Source organism: Prionailurus bengalensis, chromosome A2 (genome assembly GCF_016509475.1).
Source record: "Prionailurus bengalensis isolate Pbe53 chromosome A2, Fcat_Pben_1.1_paternal_pri, whole genome shotgun sequence".
NCBI classification, from domain to species: domain Eukaryota; kingdom Metazoa; phylum Chordata; class Mammalia; order Carnivora; family Felidae; genus Prionailurus; species Prionailurus bengalensis.
In genome coordinates, this window is record NC_057348.1 from 5028478 (window position 1) to 5054995 (window position 26518).

The following is a 26518-nucleotide window of genomic DNA, read 5'->3' on the forward strand; positions in this document are numbered from 1 at the left end:
CCACAGAGGGCATGAAGAAAGGGAAGTAAACTTGGGCAAACCTTGGACAAAACTTCCCCAGAGCTGGGTGCTTGTCTGTGACTTCAGTGTAGGGGGTAAAGCACCAAACGTCCTTGCCATGTTTGTTCGTGGCAGCTTTACTGAGAAAAGGCAGTGTTGAACACCCACCGCGTGCCAGGCGTTCTCCACCCGTGATCCCTAAACTCCCGAGCTTTAATCCCCATGACAACCCCCAGAAAGTACACGGCCTCACTTTTACATTGAAGGCAGGCACAGAGAGGCTGAGCCATTTGCTAGAAGTCACACAGCTTTTAAAAAGCATTTGAACTCTGGCTTCGGACTAAGAGCTCTGCAAGTTCTCGTCCTATCAGAAGCCTCATGTTCACCATTTGTAGGTTACGTGTGGGGAGGTGGGGGCTGGGATAGAGGGTCCAGAGCCTCCAGACACCTGGGTCTTCTAGTGGGGGGGGGGGTGGCGGGGGAAGGAGGCCGTCCCTCACGCTAGGATTCATGTACACTTTTAGGGAGCAGGATGGGTTCTTGCAAATCTGGCCCCCACTTTCTGTGAGGCAGAATGGGTTTCCACTGCGATTGGCTGCGTGAGCAGCGTGGGGCAACTGCATGGGTGTCCCCGTGCGAAGAAGGGGGTCTGTGCTTTCAACCATCCGGCTCCAGGCGCTGTGAAAGGACACTGAGGACGCGCTGGAACTTCTCAAGACGTGCAGCTTGCGGTGCCCCCACGCCTCGGCTTCCCCAGAGCAGCCTTTGCACGAAGCCTGTGGTCAGGGCCTCCCTCAGCTGCGGGTTCGGACGGAATCCTGGGGGCGGGGCCAGGAGGGCTGGGGGCAGGGCCCAGGCTCCAGCCTTGCCCCTCCCTGCACCTGCCTTCTCCCAGGGGAACTTTCTCCCAGCAGGGACCTGGAGGGACTCTGTCCAGAAGCTCTGGGCGACTGGGCGGGGTTGGCGGGGAGGGGGCTCTCAGAGTCGCTGCAGGAATCGGGGTAGGGTGGCTAAGGAGCTCGGTGGAAACAAACTGCGCCAGGGTGCATGGGAGCAGTCTGTTCCAGGTGCGTGATGCTGGGGTGAGGGCTGGGAGGGGGCCTCGGGGCTGTGCCTGGAGGTGGAGCCGCCTGGGGGGGTGGGGGGGACAAGATTTGGAGTCTGGGCCACCCAGCACGGCACATTTTGGGGGAGGTTGAGCCTTTTTGGAGAGAAGAGAGCTAAGGTGGCCAGCGAAAGCGGGAGTAACTCAGGTGGGGATTCTGGAGGCTGGGCCTCCCCCAGCACGGGAGGAATGGCTCTGAGCGCAGTGGGGGCGCTGTTCTACCAGACCAAAGGAAATGACTCATTTTGGAGAGGGCTAGGCATTACTGGGGGGATCGAGATCCTCTGGGGGCAGGGCCATCTCAGGGGGGAGCCGGGGACTGGGACTCCGTGGACGTGGCTCCGGGGCCTCTCTTGGGGTGGACAGCAATATTCCTGTCAACACTGTTGGCTCGGACGCGCGCGGCCTTGGGGCGAGAACTCCCTGGGGGCCGGGTCGGCCCGGTCTGGGTGGGACTCCGGGAGGCGTGGCGGAAGGCTCTGGTCCCTGGCCGGGTAGGCTCTGGGGCACGCAGTTAGAGCATGCGGGGTGCTCGGAAAGTCCGGACGCGCTGGCATCCGGGAACAGAGGGGGAGCTCACCTCGCAGGCGCCGGGCCGCCGCTTCGCGGAACTTGGGCGCGTCCTGAGCCATCTGACGCGCCCGGTGCAGGGTACGCAGCAGCCGCTCGCAGCTTTCGTCTAGCGGCCCCGGGAGTTCCTCGCCCTCCAGCAGGCGCACCGCGGGCACCACGTGCGGCAGCGCCACCTCGCCGGGGTCGCAGGGTCCTATGCGGGAAGGGCTCTGGGCTAGGCTTGGGACAGAAGTGGGGTCTAGGGTGAAGAGGGTGGACCCTAGAGTCGAGGGACCCTAGAGTCTAGGTCCTCCTAGAGTCGAGGAGGACCCTCAGAAGCGCAGGAACACGGGTTCGAGCCTAACACAGAGCAACCGGGCCAGGGGCGTGGCCTAGGACTGGGGGCGGAGCCTAGGACAGAAACAGGGGCGGGGCCTAAGGCTGGATTGGGATTGCGATTAAGGGTTGGTGTGGACCTCCGAGTGATGCCACTCACCGGCGCCCTCATCCAGCGCCCTCATCAGAGGCTTCAGCTCCTGCTCGAAGGCCAGCGCGGCCTCTGTGTGGCTCCTTCGGAGCTGGCGCCACGTGCGTTCCAACCGGGACACCTGGGGGAGGAGCCCTGAATATGCTTCCTCTTCCCTCTTCCCTGCACTCAGGCTTCCTCATTTCCGCTCCCCACGCACCTGGGGCATGAGCAGGGCGCCCATGACCGCGGCCAGTCCAGGCAGGTCCCCCGCCGCCCCTGGCCCCAGAGCCAGTGCCAACTCCACCAGGCCCCGAAGGGTGGCCGCGCGCTCCTCCAGCGGGCCTGCGCAGCCCAGCACAGCCAGAGCCCCAGCCAGCGCCAGCGCCTCATGTCTGCGGGGGTGGAGGGCAAGGGTCTGGGGGCAGTGGGAGGTTTGTAACTCGGAGCTGAGGCGTGGGGGGGGGGGCGGGGGGGGAGGGGGGAGGCATGTCCACCCATCTCACCTCCTCCCTGAGGGACTGTAAATGGGGCGAGGTTTGAAGACCTTGGGGATTCCAGGCGGCTGGCTCACCTCTCCAGAAGTTCCAACCTCAAGCGATGCCCATGGGGAAGCGTGAGCAGCTCCAGGCCAGAGGCAACCCCCATGGCACCCCGCTGAGCCTTGGTCACTCCTAGAAGTCCTGTAGCCTGGGCAGCGGGAGTTAGTGGGGATGTCAACTGAGCAGAATGAGTATACGGGTTTGAGGTGCCGTTCGGCCTTGGCCTGGCTTCAGCCCCTGTCTAAGGAGGAGGGACCTGGTAGGTGACCCACCTGACAGTCCACCAATAATAGGTGGAGGGCAGTGCTCCCAGGATGGTGCTCCAGGAAAAGGCCACGGAGAGTACTCAGGACTCTGGGTTCCAGGGGCCGATTCTGGGGGCCCAGCAGGCAGGAGGGGTTGTTAGGGGGGCAGAAAGAGACCTCAGCCTGTGGTCTTGCAAAACTTCTACTCTCTTCCTCCTCTTCCTCTTCAGCTTCCCACCATGGGGCCTCTGTCTCCGGGCTGCTGTGGCCAGGGGGTGTTCCTTGGGCACTGGGCACTCGGGGCACCAGCTCACAGTACGTTGGGGGGCGTCCAGACGCATCACGCAGCACCAGCGAGGGTGTTCGAGGTGGCTTGGTTGGTGCCTTGGCATGAAGCTGCCCATCGGAGGCCCGGAGGCTGTCAGCAACGGACCCCAGGGGAGCTGGGGTCTTTAGCAACACGGGGTCACTACCCATCCGAGGGAGGGCACACATGGGCATGGCTGAGGCTTCTAGGGGTCAAACAAGAGGGAGTGAAGGGGGTACACAGAGAAGATAGCTGGGGCCCTCTTGGTTCATGTAGTCAATAACTAGGTATCTTGGGGTGGGTTTGAACTTAAAAACTTCATTGGTCTAAATGCGATACACTTACCAATGGTTTGAAAATGAACTCTCTTTGACACTTATGTATGAATTCTGAATACTATGGTTTAAACTTGACTTGAATTCTTTTGGTTTTGGCCCTCTGGTTAAAGATGGGAAGCACATACAAAACTAAAACAGAAACAATTCTTCAAAATTCACAAAATGACAAAAGCACCAAAGACACAGAGTTGATCAAACTTTCAAATGATGTCTTTTGTTAAGCTTCTGTCATGTCTACTTCTGAGGTTATTAGAACTTAAAGCTGCACCCAGACTTTTGGGAGGCTCTGTATTTGCCAAGCATATACGTAGACCCTCTTATAGGGGCCCAAAACCTTCCCATGGTTCTAGCTCACTCTGAGTAAAGGCCAAAGTTCTCACAGTAGCCAAAAATGGCCCCTGATATCTGAATCTCAGATGGTTCAGCTATACTCACCTCCTTTTGGCTGAATCAACAGTTCAAACTCTTGTTTTGGCCCCAGGACCTTTGCACTGGCTCTTCCTACCTTTTTTTTTTTTTAAGTTTATTTATTTATTTTGAGAGACAGAGGGAGAGCGAGAATCCCAAGCAGGCTCCATGCTGTCAGCCCAGAGCCCGATGAAGGGCTTGAACTCACAAACCATGAGATCATGATCTGAACCGAAATCAAGAGTCGGATGCTTAACCGACTGAGACACCCAGACACCCCACTGGCTGTTCCTTCTCCCTGGGCCACTCTTACCTCCAGATAGTCACATCATTTCTTCCTTCACCACCTTCAAATCTTTCTCCACGGGGCCTGTCCGGACTACTACTTAAAACTGTAATACTCTCATCCCTCTCCTCCCAATCTCCCTGTTTCACTGTTAAGTTTACCCCAACTTGACTCATTTTTGTTGTCAATGTCCATCTTCCTTTAATGGGATGCTGGCACCACCTGTGCAGAGATCTCTGTCTTTCTTGTTGAGTGATATATCTCAGCATTTAGCCCAGTGGCTGGCATGCAGTGAGGGCTCATGTTGAATGGGGGGAGGCAGGACAGATGGGACAGACAAGCCGCAAGGAGAATTGTAGGTTGGACGGTTAGGGTCAGCTGCTTCGAGAAACCAAGTTAAATGAGAAGTCAGTCAGGAAAAGATTAGGGGGATGGGCTTTCCAGTGGTGAGGATAGCAAGTGCAAAGATCCTGAGGCAGCAACAAGACGGTGTGCCTGGAGTGAGGAAGGGGTGTGGCAGGAGTTATTAGAGAGGTCAGCCACGGTCAGAGCGCACAGAGCTTCTGGGAATAATCATAAACCCACATTTTAAAGCCCTCACAAAGTTCCTGTGTATTTGTTAATCACCATGACAATTTTGAAAGCATTATTGTCCCCATTTTCCAAGAGGTTAAGTCACTTGCCCAATATCATTCAGGCAGTGAGTGGCACAGCCATCTCTGAGCCATGTGCTGTCCTGGTGGACCCTTACCTGGTCCACAGTGATCTTCTCTTGACCGCCCCATGTGCTCCAGCCCTGCAGGCTGACTGTCACTCCACTTTCTAGTCCTGGGGGACAGAGATGAGGGAGACGTGTAATCCCACCCTGAGCAGGGCAGCCCCCACTGATGCCCAGAAAACCCTATATCCACTCATTCAGGATCAGTGGACCTCAACCAGGATATCCTACCCACAGGGGACACTTCACAGGGTCAGGAGACATTTTTTTTCATTGTGGCAACTAGGGGGTGGGGTGGAGAAGATTCCACGGGCACCCCGTAGACAGAGGCCAGGGATGCTGTTCAACATCCTACGATGCACAGGACAACCCCCCACAGGCAAGAGTGATCCGGCCCTAAATGTCAATAGCGGTTAGTGCCCAGGTAGAGGAACTCTGGGGGGAACTGGATGTCATCTGAGAAGTAGGGAGCCTGTGATTACCTGGGCAACTCTTCCAGAGCTGGGCTGCCGCGGAGGGTGTCCTCACTAAAGCTGCGTCGAATAGGTCCTTGACGTATCACGGGCCTGGAGGCCACAGCCCCGGTGGCCTGGGAGAGCGGACGTTGCCCGGTCACATAGCTGAGAACCAGGGAGGTCAGGCTTGGGAAACGCTCATCCTCCAGCTGAAAGAGGGCTGTGGGTCGGCCTGGTCGGGGACGCAGGGCCACACGGAGCACCTCAAAGTGCAGGGCTGAGCCCTGCCAGCGGCAGGAGATCACTGGGTGGCCCCCACGGGACCCGGAGGCACGAACCAAGAAGTCTCCATCTTGCTGAAGGAGGGCCTCAGCCTTCTGGGGAAGGAGGACAGGGGGCAGGGGGCTTAGGCATGAGCCCAGATCAGCAATTAATGGTGATGCCTCACCCCCAGCCCCCACCCAAGAAAAGCCACCCCAGGGATGGGGTAGTTTTACACCAAACCATCCCCCCCTGTTCTCAGGGGCACCCCTCTGGAGTACATTTCCCAGGCTCCTTTGCAGCTTGTCATCATTCGATATGATCTGGCCAATAGGAGGAGGGCAGAAGTGCAGCTGGGAACGTCCAGACCTGGCTCACAAGCCCCTCCTGCACAATCCTGCAGGTTCTGGCCCCTACGTGTCAGGGAATGTCCCCAAAGCCCTGGTGGAAGGAGGAGCCACAAGATGGAAAGAGCCCGGATCCTGACCGATTTCTGGAGCTCCGCACTCCCCACTCCTCAACCACCTCGTAGTGCTGGCTGACATTGACCAAAGCAGCTTTCAACCTGAGTAAATGCACTAGGCTTGGTACGCAAACGTGGCTTCAAACAAAAATGCCATTAGCTGGATCCTTCCAAACTGACTGTGGCCTGGAAATCCTCCTTTATTAAAAGTTTTAAGCGGTCTCATGCCAGCCATGGTGGCTGGTACCACAATAGGGGCTGGGGGCCATGACACCAGAGGGGGAGGCAAAGCAGAGTTGGGGACAGGGGCTGGGGACTGAACGATAAATACAGTGGACGCACATATAGCCCTTACTATGGATCAGGCTACATGCTGTAGGCATATGAACTCATTTAAGCCTTTACCAAGGTTCAGCAGTAGATACCATTACTCCCATTTCATATATGGGGAAACTGAGGCCCAGACAGGTCAAATACCTTGCTCAAGGTCACACAGCTGGGGTTTGAATCCAGGAGGTCTGGCTCCAGGGTGTGGCATTTTAACCACTAAGCGATACTGACTCTCACAATTTGACTGGATGCCCAGGGTCCCAGGACTCCCAAGGGTGACAAATGAGTTGGGGATGAGGGTTGGGGAGACTTGGGTTGAGAGGGAGATGCTGTGACTGCTCAATACTGATTGAGCACTCACCGTGTGCCAGGACCTGTCCTAGACCCTGGAGACACAGGGATGAGTGAGACCAAGGCCCTGCCCTGCGCCGTCTGGTGGGCAAGATACACGAGAGGCAAGCACACGCGAATTGTCCAAGAGTAATCAGTGAAGGTAATAAAAGAGGGAAATAGGGTCTTGGTGGCCACAGGTACTCGGGACCCAGAGGGAAAGACAAGCAAAAAGCCAAGGAGTCGGACTGGGGGCGGGGGGAGGAGCATTAGGACCCACTTAATCTCTGTCACCCTTGTCCATATCATCCCAGAGAAAATGGTCATTTATGTAGTAAGGAGTGGCATGATACCAACCAAACTTCAAGACAGTCCCCAGACCCTCAGCCACCTCTTCCCATAGACCTTGACCATAAGTCCCTCATCCAGGACCCAGGAATCCCCAGCAAGTCAGGGCGGGAGAAGCTCCCCATCAGACGGTCCTGAGGCTCTACAGGAAGCAGAGGTACCTGACGGGACAGGGGGCCGTGGTACCAGGGCTGGCTGGCGAAGTCTTCTCCATCCTGTGGCACCTGCATGGAGCTCTTGGGGGCAGAGGGTACAAGGGCTGAACTCTGTACTTGCAACTGTCCTCAGTCTTCCACATCTGTAAAATGGGAATAATTATTCCTTCCTCCTAAACTTCCTTAGTGGCCAGGTCAGCCCTTCCATGGTCCTCAAACCTTACAATGCAACTCTCTCTCTCTCTCTGTATATATATAATATAGCCATATTCTAAAGTAAACAAGTTATTCAGTCAAAATATATATATATACACACAGCAGATTTTGTTTATATATGTGTGTACTTATATGTATACCTATATATATGGTAGATACATATAATTGGGCTATGATTAAGATTAACTTAGAATTGGCTGTGATCTCATGCAAACAGTTGTGCATTCACTGGTGTTCTTGCAAAGGGAGAAGACCTAGACATTGCCTTCAAATGTGATGCAATTTTTAAAGAATGTTTGTTTGTTTGTTTGTTTGTTTTGAGAGAGACAGTGCGTGGCTCGATCCAGGAACTGAACCGTGAGATCATGACCTGAGCCGAAACCAAGAATCTGACGCTTAACTGACTGAGCCATCCAGGAGCCCCTGTAATGCGATTTTCATGCAGATGACATTTTACAGAAATGCCATTAACTATTTCACTCAAACTAATATCTATGGGGCACTCACTGTGTGCCAGGTACATACTCTAGGCACTAGAGGCCCAGCAGGAACTAGACAGGGGCATCCTTGGGGAGTTGCTGTTCTAGTGGGGCAGAGAGCAACTAAGAAAATAAGTAAGTAGGGCACCTGGGTGGCTCAGTCGGTTAGGCGTCCGACTTCGGCTCAGGGCATGATCTCGCGGTTCGTGAGTTCGAGCCCCACGTCGGGCTCTGGGCTGATGGCTCAGAGCCTGGAGCTTGCTTCGGATTCTGTGTCTTCCTCTCTTTCTGCCCCTCCCCGACATGCATTCTCTCTCTCTCTCTCTCTCTCTCTCAAAAATAAATAAACATTAAAAAAATATTTTAAAGAAAATAAATAAGTAGATGACGGAGTAGATAGATTACAAAGAGATAAGCAGAAAAATAAAGCCAGGGATGGGATATGAAGTTACAAGGGGTGGAGATAAGGTTTTCCATAGGGTGGCCCGGGAGGGTCTCAATTAGTACCAACTGGGAGGATTTTGAGGGAGCGAGCCAGGTGAAAGAACATTCCAGGCCAGAGGGAATCTATGTTGTTAATCTATAGCTTCTTAGCCATCTATGTGCACACTCAAGAATTCTTAGGATGTAGGAACATCTGACCCATACATGGCTTTCCCATGTCACACCATTTTTAAAAACTTTATGTATGCATTCTTGTATTCTGCAAGAGAGAGAGAGAGAGTGAATGTGAGCGGGAGAGGGGCAGAGGGAGAGAGAGAAACTTAAGCAGGCTCCACACCCAACAGGGAGCTGGACGCAGGGCTCAATCTCATGACTGTGAGATCATGACCTGAGCTGAAATCAAGAGTCACCCACTAAGCCACCCAGGTGCCCCTTAAATTTTATTATTATTATTGTTGTTGTCATTATTATTATCTTTACACCCAATGTGGGGCTCGAACTCACGACCCTGAGATCAAGAATTGCACACTCCTCTGACTGAGCTGGCCAGGCCCCTCTCCAACATAATACCATTTTCAAGGACAATAAAACGTCACATTTTGTAGAAATGTCAGCAAACAGCAATTTTGCCTTTGCAGATTCTTACATTTTGGAGCCCATACGCTTTGTTATTCTTGTGGCCAAATTTAGGTCTCTGACATTTTGGGGCTCCCTTGATATTGTGCAGGCCTCAGGCTCTGTGTGTCTGGAGTCTGGTGGAGAAAACCTGCTCTGGGTGGGAGGGAAGCAGGCGGTCTGCTTCTCACTGCCTCCACCCCTAAGGTCTCCTGCGCCTGGCTGTGCAGGAAAGTAGCACCAGGATTCTCGTTTCCTGAGTCAGCAAGGCTGAGGGCCAGAACCGGGCAGGAAGTTCCCAGACCTGCCCCAGGTGGCTTTAGGGGTGGGGAGCTGGGCAGGGAGCTGGCTCCAGGTGCTGCATACCTGAACCGCCAGGTGTGCCTCCTGGATGCCTGTGTACTTCCTGTTTGTCAGCTGGGCCAGGCCAGCCTCTGTCTCGACTCCCCTAGCCTCAGCTCCCTCTATCTTGTGCCCTCTTTAGTGGGCATGCAGGTTGGTCACCGACAAAGCTCTGGCTAGTTTGGTGGAGGGGAGCTGGGATGAGGGAGGAGCTCAGGGTGGGCACAGGTCAGACTCAGGGCAACTAAGTCATCCTCCTGCCCTTCATCCTTTGGAATAATTTCTGGATATTTGGGCAGGGGAGAGAAGGGAGCAGAATCAGGAAGAGGGTGGGGTAGGGTCAACCATGGGGAAGGGAAGAGGGCTATTCATGCCCTACAGACCACGCCCGTGTGCACACATATGCAGGGGGGCAGCCCCCTACACACAGACACATGGACACAGATAGACATGGGTACTCAAACTTGACATGGAGCAAACGCTGATTGGCTGAGCACTTACTGTGTTCAGGACCTGTTCTAGACCCGGGAGATACAGTGATGAATGTGCCTAAGGCCCTGCCCGGTGCTGCCTCGTGGGCAAGTCACACAGCAAACAGCACACAAATGAATGAAGAAGACAATGTCTAAGAATAATCACTGAAGACGATAAAACAGGAGAGTGGGATAAAGAAGGTTGGAGGAGGCAGCTACTGTAAATAGTGTATAGTCAGGCAGCTTTCTCCCTCCACGGAGGGACTTTGGAGCTGAGATCTCAGTAAAGGGAAGGAGACAGTTACACAAAGGTTTGGAAAAAGGGCAGTCAAGGTGGCGGGGGGGGGGGGGGGGGGGGGGGGGGGCGGAGGGGGGGCCGGGAGAGCGGGTGCAAAGGCCTGGGGGTAGATGGAGCTTACTTCTAACATTTTACACCATCAAGAGGCCACTGTGGCTGAAATGCACTGAGCAACCAGCTAAGTGGAGAGCGGCGAGGTCGACAGGCGTGAGACCGTTCTGGTGGACCCGGAGTTTTCATCTTAGTGGGATGCAATGGGGGTTAAAGAAGGGTTTTAAATGAGAGAGGGCGCGATCTGGTTTGTGCTTTAAAAAGATTGCTCAGGCAAAGTGGCAGCCTGGAGGCTTTCCGTGTTCCACAGGTAACACGCTTAGAGGAGCACTTTCAGGTACGTCCAGGTACACGGTCGTGCGTGACGCACAGCGACCCAATCAGGCACTCGGCGACCCCTTCTATGTCCTCGGCTGCTCGGGGACCGACACCCCGACCTTCCCTTCCGGCCGGGGGCCCCACCTGGAAAAGAGAGGACTCTTCCACCCCAATAATCCCCTGATTCCGGATGTACCTGCGTCCCCTCACTCACCTGGGCCGGGACCCGCGGAGCTGGCGAGAGGCTGGGGCCGGGGCGAAGCCTAAAGCTCTGCGGCTCCGGGCCCCTCCCTCCCCGCCCCAGCGGGCCCAACCTTCTCCGGCCGCGCCCGGCGGGAACCGAGCCCATTCACCTGGCCCCGCCCCCGAGGACCCCGCCTCCAACGGTAGCCTTCCAGGCTCTGGCCCCGCCCCCGCGCCCCGTCCCACCCCTTCAGAGGCGTTCTTGGCGCTAACCACGCCCCCTTCGGAGAGACCCTCGCTCCCATAAACCACGCCCCCTTGGGAACGCCGTCCACCGCTTCCAGGAGGCCCCGCCGCCTGGGGCGTCGCTCCGCCCCCAGGAGCTGGCCACGCCCACACGCTCATTTTCCCTCTCTCAGTCCCGCCCCTTAGAGCTCCGCTCCTCTCTTCCCCGCAGGCTGGTCCCAAGTATCCCTGACCCCTAGGGACGTGGTAAGGGGTGTCTCTCTCCTCGCCTCCCAGGGGCCCGCGGGGGGACAGGCCGGCCCTTTACGGGCTCACTCTAAGCGCGGGGGCGACGGCTGCTGTGACGTAGAGAGAGGTGCGCTTCCTCCAGACCGTCCCCCTGGGTTTCCCGGAAGGGAACTCCAGTGGGTGTCGGGCTTTGTGGAGACAGATGCGGGAAAACACGACAGCCTCCACCAGTAACAGCACGAGGGGAGAGGAGCTCGACTCTGGGGGCTCATGGGGGGGAGACGTTCAGGTGGTTTCCCTGGTGGGAGGAAGGAGGTGGGAGGGGGGCTTCCATCGTGATGCTTGGAGCAAGCACGGAAAGATTTGGAACAAGAGGAAGGACGCTCTAGCCACGTTTATTGAGAGCTCACAATAATAGCAGTTTTGAAAGCACTAGCCGCAACTAACACTTACTGAGCGCTTACTGTATGCCAGGACTGTTCTGCTTGCCTGACCTGCTTCAACGCATTTAATTTTCACATAGACCTGTCAGTGAAGGAGGTACTAATTTTCATCACCCCCATTTTCCAGATGCAGAAACTGAGGCGCGAGGCAGCCAAGCCATTTGCCCAGGTTGACCCGGCTTGCGAGTGGCGGAGGTGGGATTCATACCCCGAGCCCTGGAGCGCCAACCTGTCCTCCTCGCTTTCATCCGTGCAGCCCAGCCCCACCATCTCTGATCCCTACCATAATTCTCAACGGTGAAGGTTACCATCACCCATTTTACAGATGAGGAAATTAAGTCGTAGAGCGCCAAGGACGCTTGGGGATGAAAAGTTTCGGTGCCTGCGGGATCGTCAAGCTGGTGATTTCCAGGCTTGGCTTCCCCCTCAGCGAAATGTGGAAGAGACTCGAGGCTGCGGAGGAGGAGCTGAGGGGAGCGTTTTTTGCCTTGACCCCCTCCCGCCTAGTTTCGGTGCAGAGAGTAGAGCGGGGCGGGGGGTGGTTGTCCAGTGTGGGAGTCTAGCGCCCCCTAGTGGTTGGAAGAATTAAAAAAAGAAAATCTGAGGGGCGTGCCTGTGAGATGGGCGGGAGAGGGGAGTCGAGTTTACTCAGAGAGACCTTGTAGACGAGATGTTTTCAGGTGGAGATAAAGGCTATGAAGATGGTAAGTGTTTGGTAAACGAATAGACTAACGAACAACACCATCGATGTCTACAAGGAAAAAGATGGTGGGGGCCGGGGCCATGGCAGTATATGCACGAGCTTGGGATAAACGTCAGAGGTGGAGCCAAAAAAAAAAAAGAAAAGAAAAAAAGCTTCCGTGGGAACAAATGAGACACATTTCTAAATAGGCAACAAAGAAACAAGTGTATAAAATGTCAGGTTTGTCGGATGGTGGTCAGGGCTTAACGGCGGGGAAGTGGGAAAGAAAGGCTGTGCTTTAAAATGGAGAGATTTGGGAAGATTTCCTAAGAGGGTGACATGGAGTCAAGAACTGCTGGAGGCGAGGGAGCTAGCCATGAAGTTGCTTGCCTCAGGCAGGGGGAGCAGCATGTGCAAAGGCCCCGTGGCAGGATTTGGAGGCAAAATTCTGCGGTGGCCTCATGTGTTGGAGAAACAGTGAGGAGGCCTGTGTGGCCGGGGCAGGCTGACTGAGGGAAGGTGGTGAGTGGGAGACATGAGAGCAAGGAGGGGTACAGGGATGTGTCATGTGGGGCCTCGTTGGCTGCAGGGAGGTGGGCTGTAAGAACGGGGGCATCACGACTTGACCCGGGTGCTCACAGGTGTGCTCCTCTGTGGGGAGGATAGACTGTGTGTGTGTGTGGGGGGGGGGGGCAGGTGGGGAGCCTGGGGACCAGGGTGGAGGGGGAATGTGTTGATTCAAGCTAGGATGTTGGGGGGGCCAAGCCAGAGTGGAGGCAGAAGAGAGAGGGTTCAGAAGAGAGCAGATTTTGAGTATTTTGCCCCGGGGGGGTACTGCTCGTGGGTTGGATGTGGCGGAAGGCATCAGGCCTCAGGAGCTCCAGCAGCAGCCCCCCACTCCTAGGTGCGCTGTGTTGAGCGGGAAAAGAGTCCTGTGCAGGGGAGGCCCGACTGCTGATGCTCCCGCCTCTCCCCGCCCCGCCCCCCCCCATGGCTCCTCCTCCTCTACCCCCTCCGGGGCGACAGTTACAGGCAAAGAGGAAGTGGTAGCCGGCTAGCATAGGCAGGCAGGCAGGTGGTGGAGGCCGCGAGGGCGCGGGCCGCCCGGCGAGGCAGCAACCATGGAGCTGTGGCGCCAGTGCACCCACTGGCTGATCCAGTGCCGGGTGCTGCCCCCCAGCCACCGCGTGACCTGGGATGGGGCCCAGGTGTGCGAGCTGGCACAGGCCCTGCGGGATGGCGTCCTTCTGTGCCAGCTGCTCAACAACCTGCTGCCCCACGCCATCAACCTGCGTGAGGTCAACCTGCGCCCCCAGATGTCTCAGGTGAGCCAAGGGCTGGGAGTGGGGGGGGGGGGTGCACCCTGGGCTGGCACCGGGAGGGGTAAGGCACTGAAACTCTGGGCTTGTGACGTGGAAGGGAATATACTCCCAGCTCTGGGGCTGGCGTGGAGGGGAGGATGGGGGGCGGCTGGAGGGGGCGGTAAACTCTGAGATTCTGGGGTATTTCACCCAAGGTTAACAGGAGTGGGTTAACAGGCTCTGAGTTAGTGCACGTCCAGGCTGAGAACTAGCAAACTCGGGGGTAACGCTCTCGGGTCCCGGACTGAGTCCACTGAGGTTCAAGCCCAGGTGGGGCTGTGTGGGGGTTATCGAGGGACACCTGGGAACTCCCAGGTGTCCAATGGGGTGCCTGAGGTTTTGGCCTCCTTTGACATCCCCCCCACTTCTGCCTATGGGGGAGGGGCCTCCACCAACTTCTTCCCCCACATGTGTCTCCTCCTCCCGGGCCTGGGCCCCTTCCTTCCCCTCACATCTTCTTCCCCTTCGCTTCCTGCCTGGGCCTGGGGCGTGTGGGGCGCATGGGGTGGGTGGGGGGCTGTGGGCCCCTGGGCTCTGGTCTTCCTAGCTCTCTCCATCCCTAGGTGGCATTGAGAAAAGCCCCTGGTCCTGAGCCCGAGAGTGGATCCTGGGGTCTTGGAGCCTAGAAACAGCTGCCCTTTCTCTGTAGGGCTTTCTGCAAGGGCCCAGGTCCGGGGAGGGTGGATGGACTGAGCTGGCCCTGCCAGGCTCAGGAAACGTATTCAAATCCCTATTTGAATGTGGTGGGGGTGGAGGAGATAACGTGACTGGGGCCACTGTCTGTAGCACCTTCTCTGGGCCGCTGTGGTCTCCTGGGTGCAGGGTGGAGGCCGTGCGTGCTGGGGTCTGGGGGCTCTGGTTGCCTCACCTGCCCTGGGAGTCTGAGGGGACCCTGGCCTCTGGCCCTCAGGCTCCACTCTGGAATGAAAGCTTTGTGCTGGGATCTGTGCATTGTTTCATTGTTCTGGGGCCTTTTCTCTGGTCCGAGAGGCCATGTGCATGTGCTAGGGGACTGGGCCCATGGGGGGGGGTGGGGGGGGAGGATCCCAGGGGGCATTCCCCAGGGACAGGGCCATGGGGTGGGAGAGGTGGGTGGCCCACCCTCCTTAGCCTAGGCAGGGCTTCCTGTAAGGGTGAGGGAACTCCTGAGGCCCAGCCCCTCTGGCCACAGGCCATCCCAGATTTGCCTATATTTGCTTACCTCCCAGCTTCCAGCCAAACGTTGTCCCGTCTGGCCCCAGGCTGGCAGGCAGTCAGGGTCCCCAGTGAGGCTCTAACAACAGCTAATCAGGAAGTGGGTAGACTTGAGCATGAACTTCCACCCCTGCCTGCATCTAGCCTACAGCTGGTTCCCCAAGGAAGGGCACGGGGACGTGGAGTTACTATCTAGGAGGGAGGCTGTGGGGGGCTGCAGGGATACAGCTTCTGTCTTTGTGCCGGGCCGTGCGGAGGACCCAGGCGTGGCCTTCCGGGTGCTCCCAGGCTGGGAGACACAGACACCCCTAGCCCTGTGTTGTCAGGACTGGGACAGAGGGAGAAACCTCTGGGCTGGGGGCCCTTGAGGCAAAGGCAAGACATTGCCTGGTGATGTCAGGCTTTATACAAGAGGGGACATTTGTGTGATGTTTTACAGCATGAGTAGGAGTTCTCTCATTGCTCTGGCTTCCTGTGCCCAGCTGTGTCAGGCCCCAGGCTGCACAAGGGGGTCCCCCAATCCTCCCCATCTGGAGCTCTGTGCCTTCCTGCCCCTGCTCGTCTCGTCTCCCCTCGAAGCTCAGCCCCGGGCGCTGTTCCTAGCAGGGATGTGTGCAGGAAGCTAAAAGTGGCTCCAGTAAGGTGGAGGGAGGTGAGGTGCCACATGAATAGAGCAGGGCCCCGTCTGTCAACTGATATAAGCTGGGGATGTGGACTGTCTGTGGGATGTGGCAGTGGCATTTGGGATACAGAAGGGCGAAGGGCAGAGGGAGAAACGGGGAGGGGTGGGGATGCTCCTGGGCTGAGCGGCTGGCTGGAATTTGGATACTTCTCCGTTTCTCTCTTTTCCTCTTCACGGTTACTCTGCTTTTTCTCGGTTGTTTCCAGGGAAGAGGGCTGGAAGAGGGCATTCACTCATCACCAGTTACGATGTATGTCAAGCCTCTTCTTGGTGCTGAGACAGTGGGAAGGACACACACACAGAGCCCTGTCGCTGAGGAGCCCGAATTGCAGTGGGCGAGACCGACAATGTCTAACTTGTGGGGAGGGGAGGGACAAAACAAAGCAGCGGAGGGAGCGTGGGAGTGTGCGGGTCACGCTTTTGAATAGGGGGTCCCGGAAGCCTCGCTGGTAAGGTGACATTTGAGCAGAGCCCTGGGGAAAGTGAGGGAATGAGCCTTGTGAATTCAGGGACACAGTGCTCCTGGCAGGGGGTGCGGCCAGTGCAAAGGCCCTGAGGTGAGAGCTTGTGGGTGCCCACAGAGTCTGGTGGGAGTGGTTCGTGACTGAGGTCGGACCAGGGGGAGTCTCTAAGCTGGATGGTCCCTCTGAGACCTGAGATCTGAGGCTGGATGGTCCCTCTGAGATCTGATATCCTCACAGACGGCACACTGAGCTGCAGACAGCCTAACTCAGCTCCTTCCTCTGGGAGTCTGAGTGGCAGAGATGAAAGTTTAAGGCCAAGGGACTGGGGAGGGAGGGATGAATGTGACAGTCATTGTGGGAAAGACCCGCCAGGGTGTGGGAGCTGATTAGACCTGGCAGGGACAGGCGCTGGGCCCTGGATGATGTCAAGGTCCCCAGCCTGTGAATGCCCCGGTTACTGGCAAGGCAGTGGAGAGGGCAGGAGAGTTAGAACAGGGCCTCAGCTCGAGGGAGGTGGCTCTGAGGGGCCAGAGTTCAAATTCTGACGCACCACTTCCTGGCTTCACCTCTCTGAGCCTCAGTTTCCCCATCTGTGAAACATGGGTACAAATGGCACCTTTATTTGGGAGGATGGTTGTACTATTTCAGCACTGCTTAGCACGGTCTGTGACACCTGAAAACGCCTGATAAACTGTCTGTTTAGGAAGGACGGGGGGTAGCCGGAGGGTGGGTAGCATAATGCCAAGCAGGAATTTGGGTTGGAGTAGTATTTCTCAGCTGGGGTGATTTTGCGCCCCCGGGGCATTTGGCAATGTCTGGACACGTTTTTGGCCCATCATATCTGGGAGATGCTACTGAAATGTAGTGGGTAGGTATCAGGGATGCCGCTCAGTAGCCGACACAGCAGAGAATGATCTCCCCAAACATCAATAGTGCTGAGGTTGAGGGGCGCCTGGGTGGCTCAGTCGGTTGAGCATCCGACTTTTGATTTCGGCTCAGGTCATGATTCCAGGGTTGTGGGATCGAGCCCCGCGTCCACTCAGTGTGGAGCCTGCTTGAGATTCTCTCTTTCTCTCTTTTTCTCTCTCCCCCTCTGCCCCTCTTCTGCTCATTCTCTCTCTCTCTCTCTCTCTCTCTCTCTCTCTCTCTCTCTCAAATTAAAAAACAATTGAAAATAGTACCAAGGTTGAGAAATCCTATGCTAGGGGACAGAGAGCCTGCAAAAGGCTTTAAAATATTTGGTTAAATAATACATTCATATGGTTCGAATATTAAAACACATAAAAAGGTGCACAGGGAAAAGTTTAACTTCTAGTCCTGTCCCTCAGATACCCAGCGCCTTCCTTTCCTCATAAGTAACTTTTTTCTAAGTTGACTGTGTATCCTTCCAGAATTTATTGCAAACATAGGCAACTAGAAATGTAGGTTCTTATTTCCTACCCTACTCCCTTAACTTGAAACATGGTTCCTTTATATCTTGCTCTCCTCGCTTTGATAATCGTCTTGGGAATCTTTCCAAATCAATATAGAGAGAGTGTCCTCATTCAAAAAAAAAAATGTATGATATGCCGGATAATCCATTTGTTAAACAAATTACTTCTGCTGAGCTAACTATGTGCCAAGCATGAGTCCAAACCAGGGGCCAGCAAACTACAGTCCAACAGCGGAATCTGGACCACAGCATGTTTTTATAAATAAAGTTTTACTGGCACCCAGCCATCCCCACTGATGCATTGCATATATCGTCTATGGCTGCTTTCCAGCTGCAGCTACAGAGTTGAGCAGTCGCCCCAGAGACTGTCCTCCCTGTGGAGCTGGAAATATTTACTATACAGAACTTTGTAGAAACAGTTTGCAGATCCCTGTTCTAAGCACTTTTTACATTTGTTTAATTCTCACAACACCTCTGTTAGGTGTAATTATCCTCATTTTTCACATGAGTGATGGAGGCACAGAGATGTTGAGTAACCTGCTTCAGGGCACCCAGCTTGGAAGCGGCAGCCTTGGGGACTGGAACCGTGGGCAGCCCGGTCCTGGGGTTCTTGCTGTCCGCAGTCACCCTAAAATGCCTCTGTCCCACTGCTCAGCTGGGTGATCATTTATTGTATCATCCTTTCTCTCAGCGGACACTTGGGTGGTACCAACCAGGCTTTTGTTATGATACATTTACTGCAGCCATTAACCTTGTCCACGAATCACTTTTTGCTGACTCCACCCTGTGACCTTGGGCATGTTACCTAACCTGTCTGTGCCTCAGTTTCCTCATCTGCAAAATGGGGATAATAAATCCCTATCTTTAAGCATCGTTGTGACAGGTAATGGATTACTCTAAAGAACGTAGAAAAGTCCCTGGCTACATAGAAATCTTACTATTCCTGCCATACACATGAGCAAGTGTATTCATGGCAGGCGTTCTCAGAAGGACTTGCTGGCCCAAAGTGTGTGAGCCTTAGTGTTTCTGGCAGATGTGGCCAAGTTGTTCTCCACATGGGATTGGTCCCCTGTGGACTGTTCTAATTACATTACCACTAGCAAAGCATAAGAGTGCTTACTGTCCTTCATCTTGCCACAGACAGTTCTCTTGTCAAGCTTTTGGAGCTTTGCCAACTTAATGGGTGATAAAGCTCACTATAGATCAATTTACATTTCTCTTATTCTGAGTGAGGTTGAACCTCTTCCTTTGTCTAAGAGCTATTTCTATTTTCTCTCGGCAAAGTAATATCTGTTCATTTCATTTGCCCATTATTTTTTTTTTTCCCTTTCTGGGACCGTTTGCCTTTTTTTCTTATTGATTTTTAGAAACTCTTTACATATTAGGCTGGCTTGAATTTCAAGTCAGGTACTTACTACCTTTGTGATCTTGAAGGAAAAAAAAAAATGTTGCTTAACCTGTCTGAGCCCTGGTTGTCTTATCTATAAAGTGGGATGTGAATAGCACCTTTAAGGCTTGGGTGAGCCTTAAATGTGATGGGTTAAGTTAAATTCCTTTTTAATGTGATTGATGTGCTGAATTTAGCAAATGCTAAAATGGTGGAGGCACTCTTTTGGTTAATTTGATTTCAGTCAGTCTGAGTTGGCTGTACGATGTGGTGTAAGTCAGCTGTAACAAACTATTCACTTGGGTGGCAATAACAGTTTACTTCTTGCTCACATCACAATCCAGTTTGGGTCAACTGGGAGCTTAAGAGGGTGGCACTTCTTTACAAAGTCCCTGTAGCACCTGGGCTCTCCCCATCCCATGGCCCTTCTCTCCCTAAAGCCCTTGGAGCCATCTCTATCCCAGAAGGTAGGGGAGAGGAGTGTGAGGAGGGAACCCATGAGAGGCTGTCATGGGCCAGGCCCAGAAGTGGTGCTGTCGTCTCCATTCTTGTTCCATTGGCCAGAACTCCATCACATGGCCCCCTCCAACTGCAAGAGAGGCTGAAAATGGTCTGGCTGGGAGCCAGGGAGGATAGGAAATGGGTTGGGTGGACATAGAAAAGTCAATGTCGTAGAACCCCGGAGTGATGCCTCGCTGCCTTCAGAGATGCAGGTCTGGAGGGGTTGGCTTGGAGGAGTCCATGGTGGGAAAAGGAATAAGGAGGGCCTGAACCAAAGCCACAGGGGAGGGATCCAGCTAGGGATGGGGAAGCCTGGGTGGGAGAAAATTGCAGCAAAGTAGGTTGGGTTGGGTTGACCAGAAGATCTTCTCTGAAAATATCTACTACGGCTGATGGGGCTGGAAGTCTGGGAGCGTCAACATTTGGTATTGTGCCTTCTCTTCTAACGTGTTATTCTGTGTACTGACCTCCTTCTGGGTCTAGTACTGGGAAATGTCACCCTTCATGACTTTCTTTCCTCACTCTATTCCAGCCACAAGAGCCTCCTTGCTGTTCCCAGAACCCACCAAGCCCCATCCAGTCTCAGGGCCTTTGCATGTCTGTTTTTTCTCTTGTTTTATTTTTTTCCATAGCACTTACCGCCCTCTGACTTACATAGATTTTACTTGTTTGTTTATTATCCACTTCCCCCCACTGGATGTCAGGGAAAGGCTTTTTGTCTGTTTGGTTCACAGCTGTGTCCCTGTGCCTAGAACAGCACCTGGCACGTAGTAGGTGCTCAGTAAATATTTACTGACTATTCACTTCATCCATCTATTCATTGTCCCTTTAATACAGGAACAACAAACTATCACTTATCAGGTGGCTGCCTCATTTCAGAAACAAAATTTAATTGACACAACAAATCACACATCTATGGACGTTTTGTCTGGGGCTGATTTCATGATATGACTAGTCATGACAAAGACACGAAGCCAAAAAAAAATTTACTATCTGTCTCTTTACAGAGTTTTCCAATTGATCCCTGATATAATGGGCATTTGTTGAGTGCTTACTTATTATTGGTTAGTGGTAGTGGTTTAGCAGTGGTTAAGTATGGATTGCTTGGGATCAGTCCAGCTTCTACTAGTTCCTAGTTATGTGACTTTGGGCAAGTGTCAAGGCCTCTTCTGCCTTTGGTTTTCTCATCTATAAAATGGGAAAAATGATGATGATGCTGGTAATAATAACGATGACACCACCCACGTCATAGACATTTCCTTTTATTAGGCCATGTGCAGGACGATAGAGAATTCCATGATGAACGAGACACAGACCCTCATGCAGCTCTTTGAAGTAGACCAGGCAATGGGCAGTTACAAAGGAGCGGAGCACAGTCCATGATGGGTGGGTGGAGCCCAGGGCATTGTGGGTGCAGAGAGGAGGAAACCCCCGGAAGCAATCAGGGTAAGCCTCCTGGAAGAGGAGACATGCTGATTGAGTGTGGGAGGTTGGGGCATATTTGAGGAGCCAAAATGAGTTCTGTTTGTCTCCCTTGTTAACACTAATGGCCAGGAAGTGGGCAGAACCTGAGGCTGTGTTGGGTGGGCATAGCTGAGCTCCTAAAGACCTCACCACAATGCAGAGATGAACTGTCGACCTTTGATAGCAGGGATGGTGTTCTGAGACCTGGACTTTAGGAGGAACTTGGGGGTCAGGTCCCCTGGGGAAGAAATAAGGGATGTTCAGTCAGAGAAGTTTGAAATTTGAGGAAATTCTGAGCTCAGTCTGCAGAAATTTTAACCAAGAGTTTTAGACCTTGTGACAGAAAACCCCACTGAAACTGGCTTAGTAAAACATCGGATTCATTAGCTCCCATAAGTGAAAAGCTTGGGAGAAAACGTCTTCAGGTCCAGCTTGATCCAGAGGCTCTGACAGTCTCAGGAACCCCTCCCCGCCCCCATCTCTTGGCTCTGCTGTCTTTTGAGTGTTTTCCTGCATTCTCGGCCATTCTTTCCCCTCATCGTGGTGGGCAAGGATGCCCAGCTGCTCCAAGCGTATTGCCTGCAGTTCTGTGTGCAGTGGAAAATGGCCACTGAAGCCCAGTCTATGCTTCATTGGATGTGATTTCTTTGCGGGGGCGGGGGTGTGTGTGTCACGTGTCTGTTCCAAACCAATTGTTGCAGTTGGTAGAATACAGTGTTCTGATTGGCTGGGTTGAAGTCACACACCCATTCCAGCAGCTGGGGAGGAGGGGTCCCCACCCAAAGGAGCAAGATTAGGAGGAGGGGGCATGGTTCCACAGGGGACACCGAGGGTCCGCTGGCAGAGGAAGTGGGGAGTAGATGTCAGGAGGCCCCCCACGTTTATATTGGCTTCAAGTACTAACTTCAGCACAGATCTTCACCGTTGACATTGGAAGCTGCATCTTTCTGTGTCCTGAGGGCTGCCTTGTGCATTGCAGGATGTTTGGAGGCATCCCTGACCTCCACCCACCCCATGTAGCACCCTCTCCCCTGCAGTTGTGACAACAAAGTGTCTGCAGACAATGTGCAATGTCAAAGTGTCCAAAACAGAAACTCTGTTTTGGAGGGAGTGAGCTTCCTGTCTTGGGGAGGGTCCAAAGAGAGGTGCATGAACAATTACTGTCTGAGGACAGTAAAGAAGAGATTGTGAGCTTCTTTGAGTTAGAATAATCATTTATTTTAGTATCAGCCACAGGCGTTGTGCTGAGCGCAGGGCTTATGGGACAGGACACAACAGACACACTCACTGCTCTCCGGAGTTCATGGCCTTGTGGGGGAGAAGGGTAGTGTACTTGTTTCCTGTGGCTGCCCTAATAAAGGATCACAAACTGGGTGGGTTAAAATAACAGAAAAATATTGTCTCATGGTTCTGGAGATTAAGAGGTCTGAAATCAAGGTGTGGGCAGGGTCAAGCTCCTTCTGGAGCCTCTTGGGGGCAAACAGTTCCTTGCCTCTTCCAGCTTCTGGTGGCTCCAGGCGTTGCTTGGCTCCTGGCTGTGTCACTCTGTCTTCACAAGGTTGTCTCCCCTGCATCTGTGTATCTGTGGGTCTCCTCTGTGTGTCTTGTGTATGGACACTTGTTGGAGGATTTAGTGCCCCCCTCCCCAGTAATCCAGGATGATCTCATGATCTCAAGATCCTTAACTACATTTTGCAAAGTCCTTTTATTATTATTTTTTTCCTGGATAATGTCACATTCATAGGTTCTACGCATCTGATGTCACATCTTTTGGGGAGGGCCACCATTCAACCCACTATAGACAGTAAACAAGAAAATCAACAAAATATGACAGTAAGTGCTGCAGACAAAATAGGCCAGGGGTCAAGTTGGAGAAGAGGAAAGGGTCATGCTTCTGGAGGGTGGTCAAGACAAGCTGAAAGCTGTAGGATAAGGAGCTAGTTCTGGGAAGAATGGGGGGAGGGGGGGGCAAATGCTGTGCAAAGGCCCTGTCGCGAGGAGGGTCTGAAGGAAGGTGAACAATGAAGGGAGAGAGCTGGGAATAAGATTGGGGAGGAAGGCACTTCACTCGCCTGGCTGTGGGTACGTGTGCAAAATTAAACGTGATGGGAAGTCCTTGGAGGGTTTAAGCAGACTGGTAGGTTGACGGGGTCCTACTAGCTGCTCTGTGGGGGACCAGGCTGTAAGGGTGATAGAAATGGAAGTGAGGGGACATGGGCAGAGGGAGTCGATGGAGGTGTCCCACAGGGATGTGATGGTGCCATGGACTAGGACTTGGGACTAATGGATGGGCTCCCATTTTGGTGGTTGTGCCAATCAGAGTTTCTGATGGTCCAGATGGGGGAGGCGTAGAAGTGAACGAAAGGAGGTAAGATATTGTCTAAGCTTATAACTTAGGAACCTGCCCAAATGGGGACATTGTCTGCTAAGATTGGAAGGCTGGGGAGAGCCAGGTTCTGAGGAGTTCTGATGGGGCTGAGTTACCATGGAGAAGGAAGGCGGCATAGCCTAATGGTTAGTGCGGTGGGGAGTAGCTCTGTCCTCCCAGGGGACATTTGGCAATGCCTGAAGATATTTTTGGTTGTCACTACTGGAGGGAGTTGTGTGCTCCTGGCATCTAGTGGGTAAAGAACAAGGGTGCTGCTGATATCCTAACTGTCCTATAATCCCAGGACAGACACTGAAATATCAATCATGCTGAGGCTGAGAAACCCAGTTTGAGGGGCAAGGACTCTAGCTGCATGGGGGTCTGAGTTCCAGTCCTGACTGTGGGATCTTGGATGACCTACTGAAACTTTCCGTGACTCAGTCTCCCCACTTTTCAAATGGGGGTCATGATAGCCCATGCCTTATAGGTCTGTCACAAGAATTAAGTGAGCATAATGGTTGTAAAGTTGTCACATGCCTCAAGCAGAACCTATTGTGATTGGTAAACAAACTCATTCGGGTGGATGAGATCATCTGGAGAGGGAGGAGGGGGAGAGAGAGAGAGAGAGAAGGAAAGGGGTCTGAGTCCCAGGGTGCAGCAGCATGGAGAGGTCAGGGAGAGGAGGAAGAAGCAGCCAAGGAGTCAGAAGAGAGCCAGTGACTCAGGAGGGAGGAAAGCCAGAAGGATGTAGTATCCAGAGGCCAAAAGAGGAAAGTGTACTCAGAATGATCCCCACCTGAGTACAGTGAGGTGTTGGTACTTGGAAAAGAACAGTTTTACTGAAGTGGACGGGAATAGTGTTGGAAAGTATAATAAATAACAACAATAGAAACAGGTCCGATGCATGGAGCCCTTACTATGTGCAAGTGTTGTCCAAAGTACGTAAAACTTATTGCCTCCTTTGGTTTTCACAGCAAACCCATGGAGTAGGTGCCATTACGTTCAGGTTACCTCTTCTGTGAATCGGAGCACCCCAAACTTGATGACGTAGGACAACTATTTTAGAATTCCCACAGATTCTGTGAGTCAGGAATTCAAATGGAGTGTGGAGATGATGGTTTGTCAGCCCCACGATGAGAAGCCTTGAATGTCTGAGGGCTGGAATCAGCTGGAGTACCCTTCACTCACAGTCTGGGCTGGGGTGACTCAAGGCTGAGCTCAGCTGGGGCTGGTGCCTGGAGCACTGGCATGCGGGCTCTCTGTGTGGCTTGGGCTCCCTCACAACATGGTGACTGGGTTTTGAGAAGGAGTGCGGAGAGACCAAGTGTTTCACAAGGTGGAAGCCGCTGACCTACTTGGAGACCACGTAGTGTCGCTTTGCTGCAGTCACCAAAACCTGCCTGGATTCCAGGGCCGGGGAATCAGACTCCACCCCCTGAGGGTGGTGTGACAAATCACACTGCAGAAGAGCTTGCTGCATGGGTGATAATGTTTGTGGCCATCTTGGGAAAGCACAATCTGTTACTGATTATTAACCCTAGTCTCACAGATGAGGACATGGAAACATGGAAAGTTTAAGTGAGTTGCCCAAGTTAACAAGTGGCTATGTTGGGATTTGAAACCCCAAACCTGTGACCACCATAAGCACTCTATGAATATTGCCTCTTTGAAGGGACATATGAACCTTAGAAGATAGTCTTGGCTTCACATTTCTGGTTTTCTCAGTCAGGGTTTAGTCAGGAAAGCAGAAATCATCTTAGATCTTTCAGAGAGGATTTAATTCAGGGAATGGCTCATGGATGATGGGGGAGCTGAGCAGACAGATGGGGAATACTGAGGCAACCCAGAGAGTGGCCACTAGGCTAGAGAAACAGTAGAAGAGGTGACGTGACTAGGATCCAGAGGCCAGAACCATGCAGGGGATCCAGGACGTTGCTCAAGAGCTATTATCATCAGGGAGCTGAGACCAGGAAGGAGACATATTTGTTGCCGTGAAGAGGCACAGCAAGAGAGGGAGAAATAACCTGGTTTCTCTTTCTCCCGCCCTCTGACTTCCTGCCTGGGCATCCCATTGGCTAAGCCTACCTGGAAGCCAGGGTGCAAAGGAGCCTGGGAAATGTAGTTCCCTTTGCTACAGAGTAGAGCAAATGGCAGGCAGGGAATGGCTCTGAGAGCAAGCAGGCCAACGGTCCTCATAGTGACTGCCTCTTTGAGCTCAGTGTATTATCTCAACGGGAGCAGCTGCTACTGCTATTTGCCTGAGAACAGGCGAAACGCAGCGGTTTTAATTTGCAAGGCAGGGTCCTTTTTAGCTCTAATGGCTCTGGTGGTTTTGGAGTTCAGCTCAATCGTAGATCAAACCCAGATCTCCTTTCTTAGGATTCTCCACCAGCACACAGCTCATCAGCCTTCCTCTAGACAACCCATCAGAGATCTTCCTGCCGTCATTATGTCCCCGGCTTCCTCCAAGTCACCTCCAGGCCTGGTGGAACACCACAGCACCTTCATGGCTACTCAGCGGATAGTGTGTTGCCAGAAATCCACCTGGGGTTGTCTGTCTTGTGCCTGTTTGTCCTGGGGGCTCGGAATGATCCCCACCTGAGGACAGCATCCAGCACCCCAAGAGATGTGCGGCTGTTCCCTTCAGTGTGCTCTATGTTGGGGCATGGGACTGGGGGAATTGGGGGAAAGGCATCAATCATTTGTGCTTCCCTCTCAAGGACTCAGAGATATGGCCAAAGGGTGGGGTGCTTGGGGGACAAGCACCTGCCCCATTTTGATGGCACAGTTTTGCTCTCCAGTTTTGGCAGATCAGCACCTGATACTGCCCTTTGTTCACTCCCTCCCACTCCCCCTTTCTCATTCTGCTCCAGCCGTAGTGGCCTCTGACCTCTTCTTCCTATGCACCAGGCAGCATCCTGCCTCAGGGCTTTCGTCCTGGCTTGTCCCTCTGCAGGCAGGCACCCACCTGGATCATTCCATCCTTCAAGGCTTTGCACCGACATCACATTCTCAGCGAAGCCTCCCAGACCTCCTTATTTAAAACTGCACCCCCTCCTGGCATTTTCCATCCCTTTAATCCCACTTAGTTTTCTTCCTTAATACCTCCCCCCCTCCACATATGTATTCGTGTAACACTCTGGTTGTGTGTGTTTCCTTCTACCAGAGCGTCAGCCTCGCACGGGCAGGGGTGTGTGTCCCTTTTGTTCACAGCTGTATCCCCAGCACTGGAATCAGTACCTGGGGCCTAGGTGATGCCCAATAAATATTTGTTGAATCAATGAAGGGGTGGTTGCAAAATTAGAGTGTTCTCTCCTGTGACGTCATCTGATCATATG

At 53.5% G+C, this 26518-nt stretch overlaps 2 protein-coding genes across 12 annotated transcripts in view; one reads left to right on the forward strand and one right to left on the reverse strand.

Annotated features, from left to right (window-relative positions):
* Window positions 1–119: 119 nt before the first annotated feature.
* SH2D3A (SH2 domain containing 3A) lies at window positions 120–10884 on the reverse strand. 3 transcript variants are annotated; one of them, XM_043586385.1, is made up of 10 exons: window positions 10760–10884; window positions 7316–7452; window positions 5450–5799; window positions 5001–5077; window positions 2938–3422; window positions 2698–2813; window positions 2344–2518; window positions 2154–2265; window positions 1686–1871; window positions 120–818 (listed from the first exon to the last, which is right to left on the reverse strand). In XM_043586385.1, exons 2-10 carry the CDS (start codon window positions 7382–7384, stop codon window positions 658–660), a joined length of 1731 nt encoding a protein of 576 aa, XP_043442320.1. In that variant the 5' UTR covers window positions 7385–7452; window positions 10760–10884; the 3' UTR covers window positions 120–657. The 3 variants fall into 3 exon arrangements, with proteins under 3 accessions (XP_043442320.1, XP_043442321.1, XP_043442319.1); XM_043586384.1 differs by having other exon boundaries at window positions 701–1871; XM_043586386.1 differs by lacking the exons at window positions 5450–5799; window positions 10760–10884 and having other exon boundaries at window positions 7316–7368.
* A 238-nt stretch (window positions 10885–11122) lies between these two features.
* VAV1 (vav guanine nucleotide exchange factor 1) overlaps window positions 11123–26518 on the forward strand; it is a 49594-nt gene continuing 34198 nt past the window's right edge. For 2 of the 9 annotated variants that reach the window (XM_043586395.1, XM_043586396.1), the window contains exon 1: window positions 13361–13652. In XM_043586395.1, coding sequence (XP_043442330.1) covers window positions 13449–13652 — 204 coding nt within the window. In that variant the 5' untranslated portion in view covers window positions 13361–13448. Of the gene's footprint in view, window positions 11221–11772; window positions 13653–26518 lie in introns of those variants that run through there. The other 7 variants (XM_043586389.1, XM_043586390.1, XM_043586391.1 and 4 more) reach the window with 7 other exon arrangements.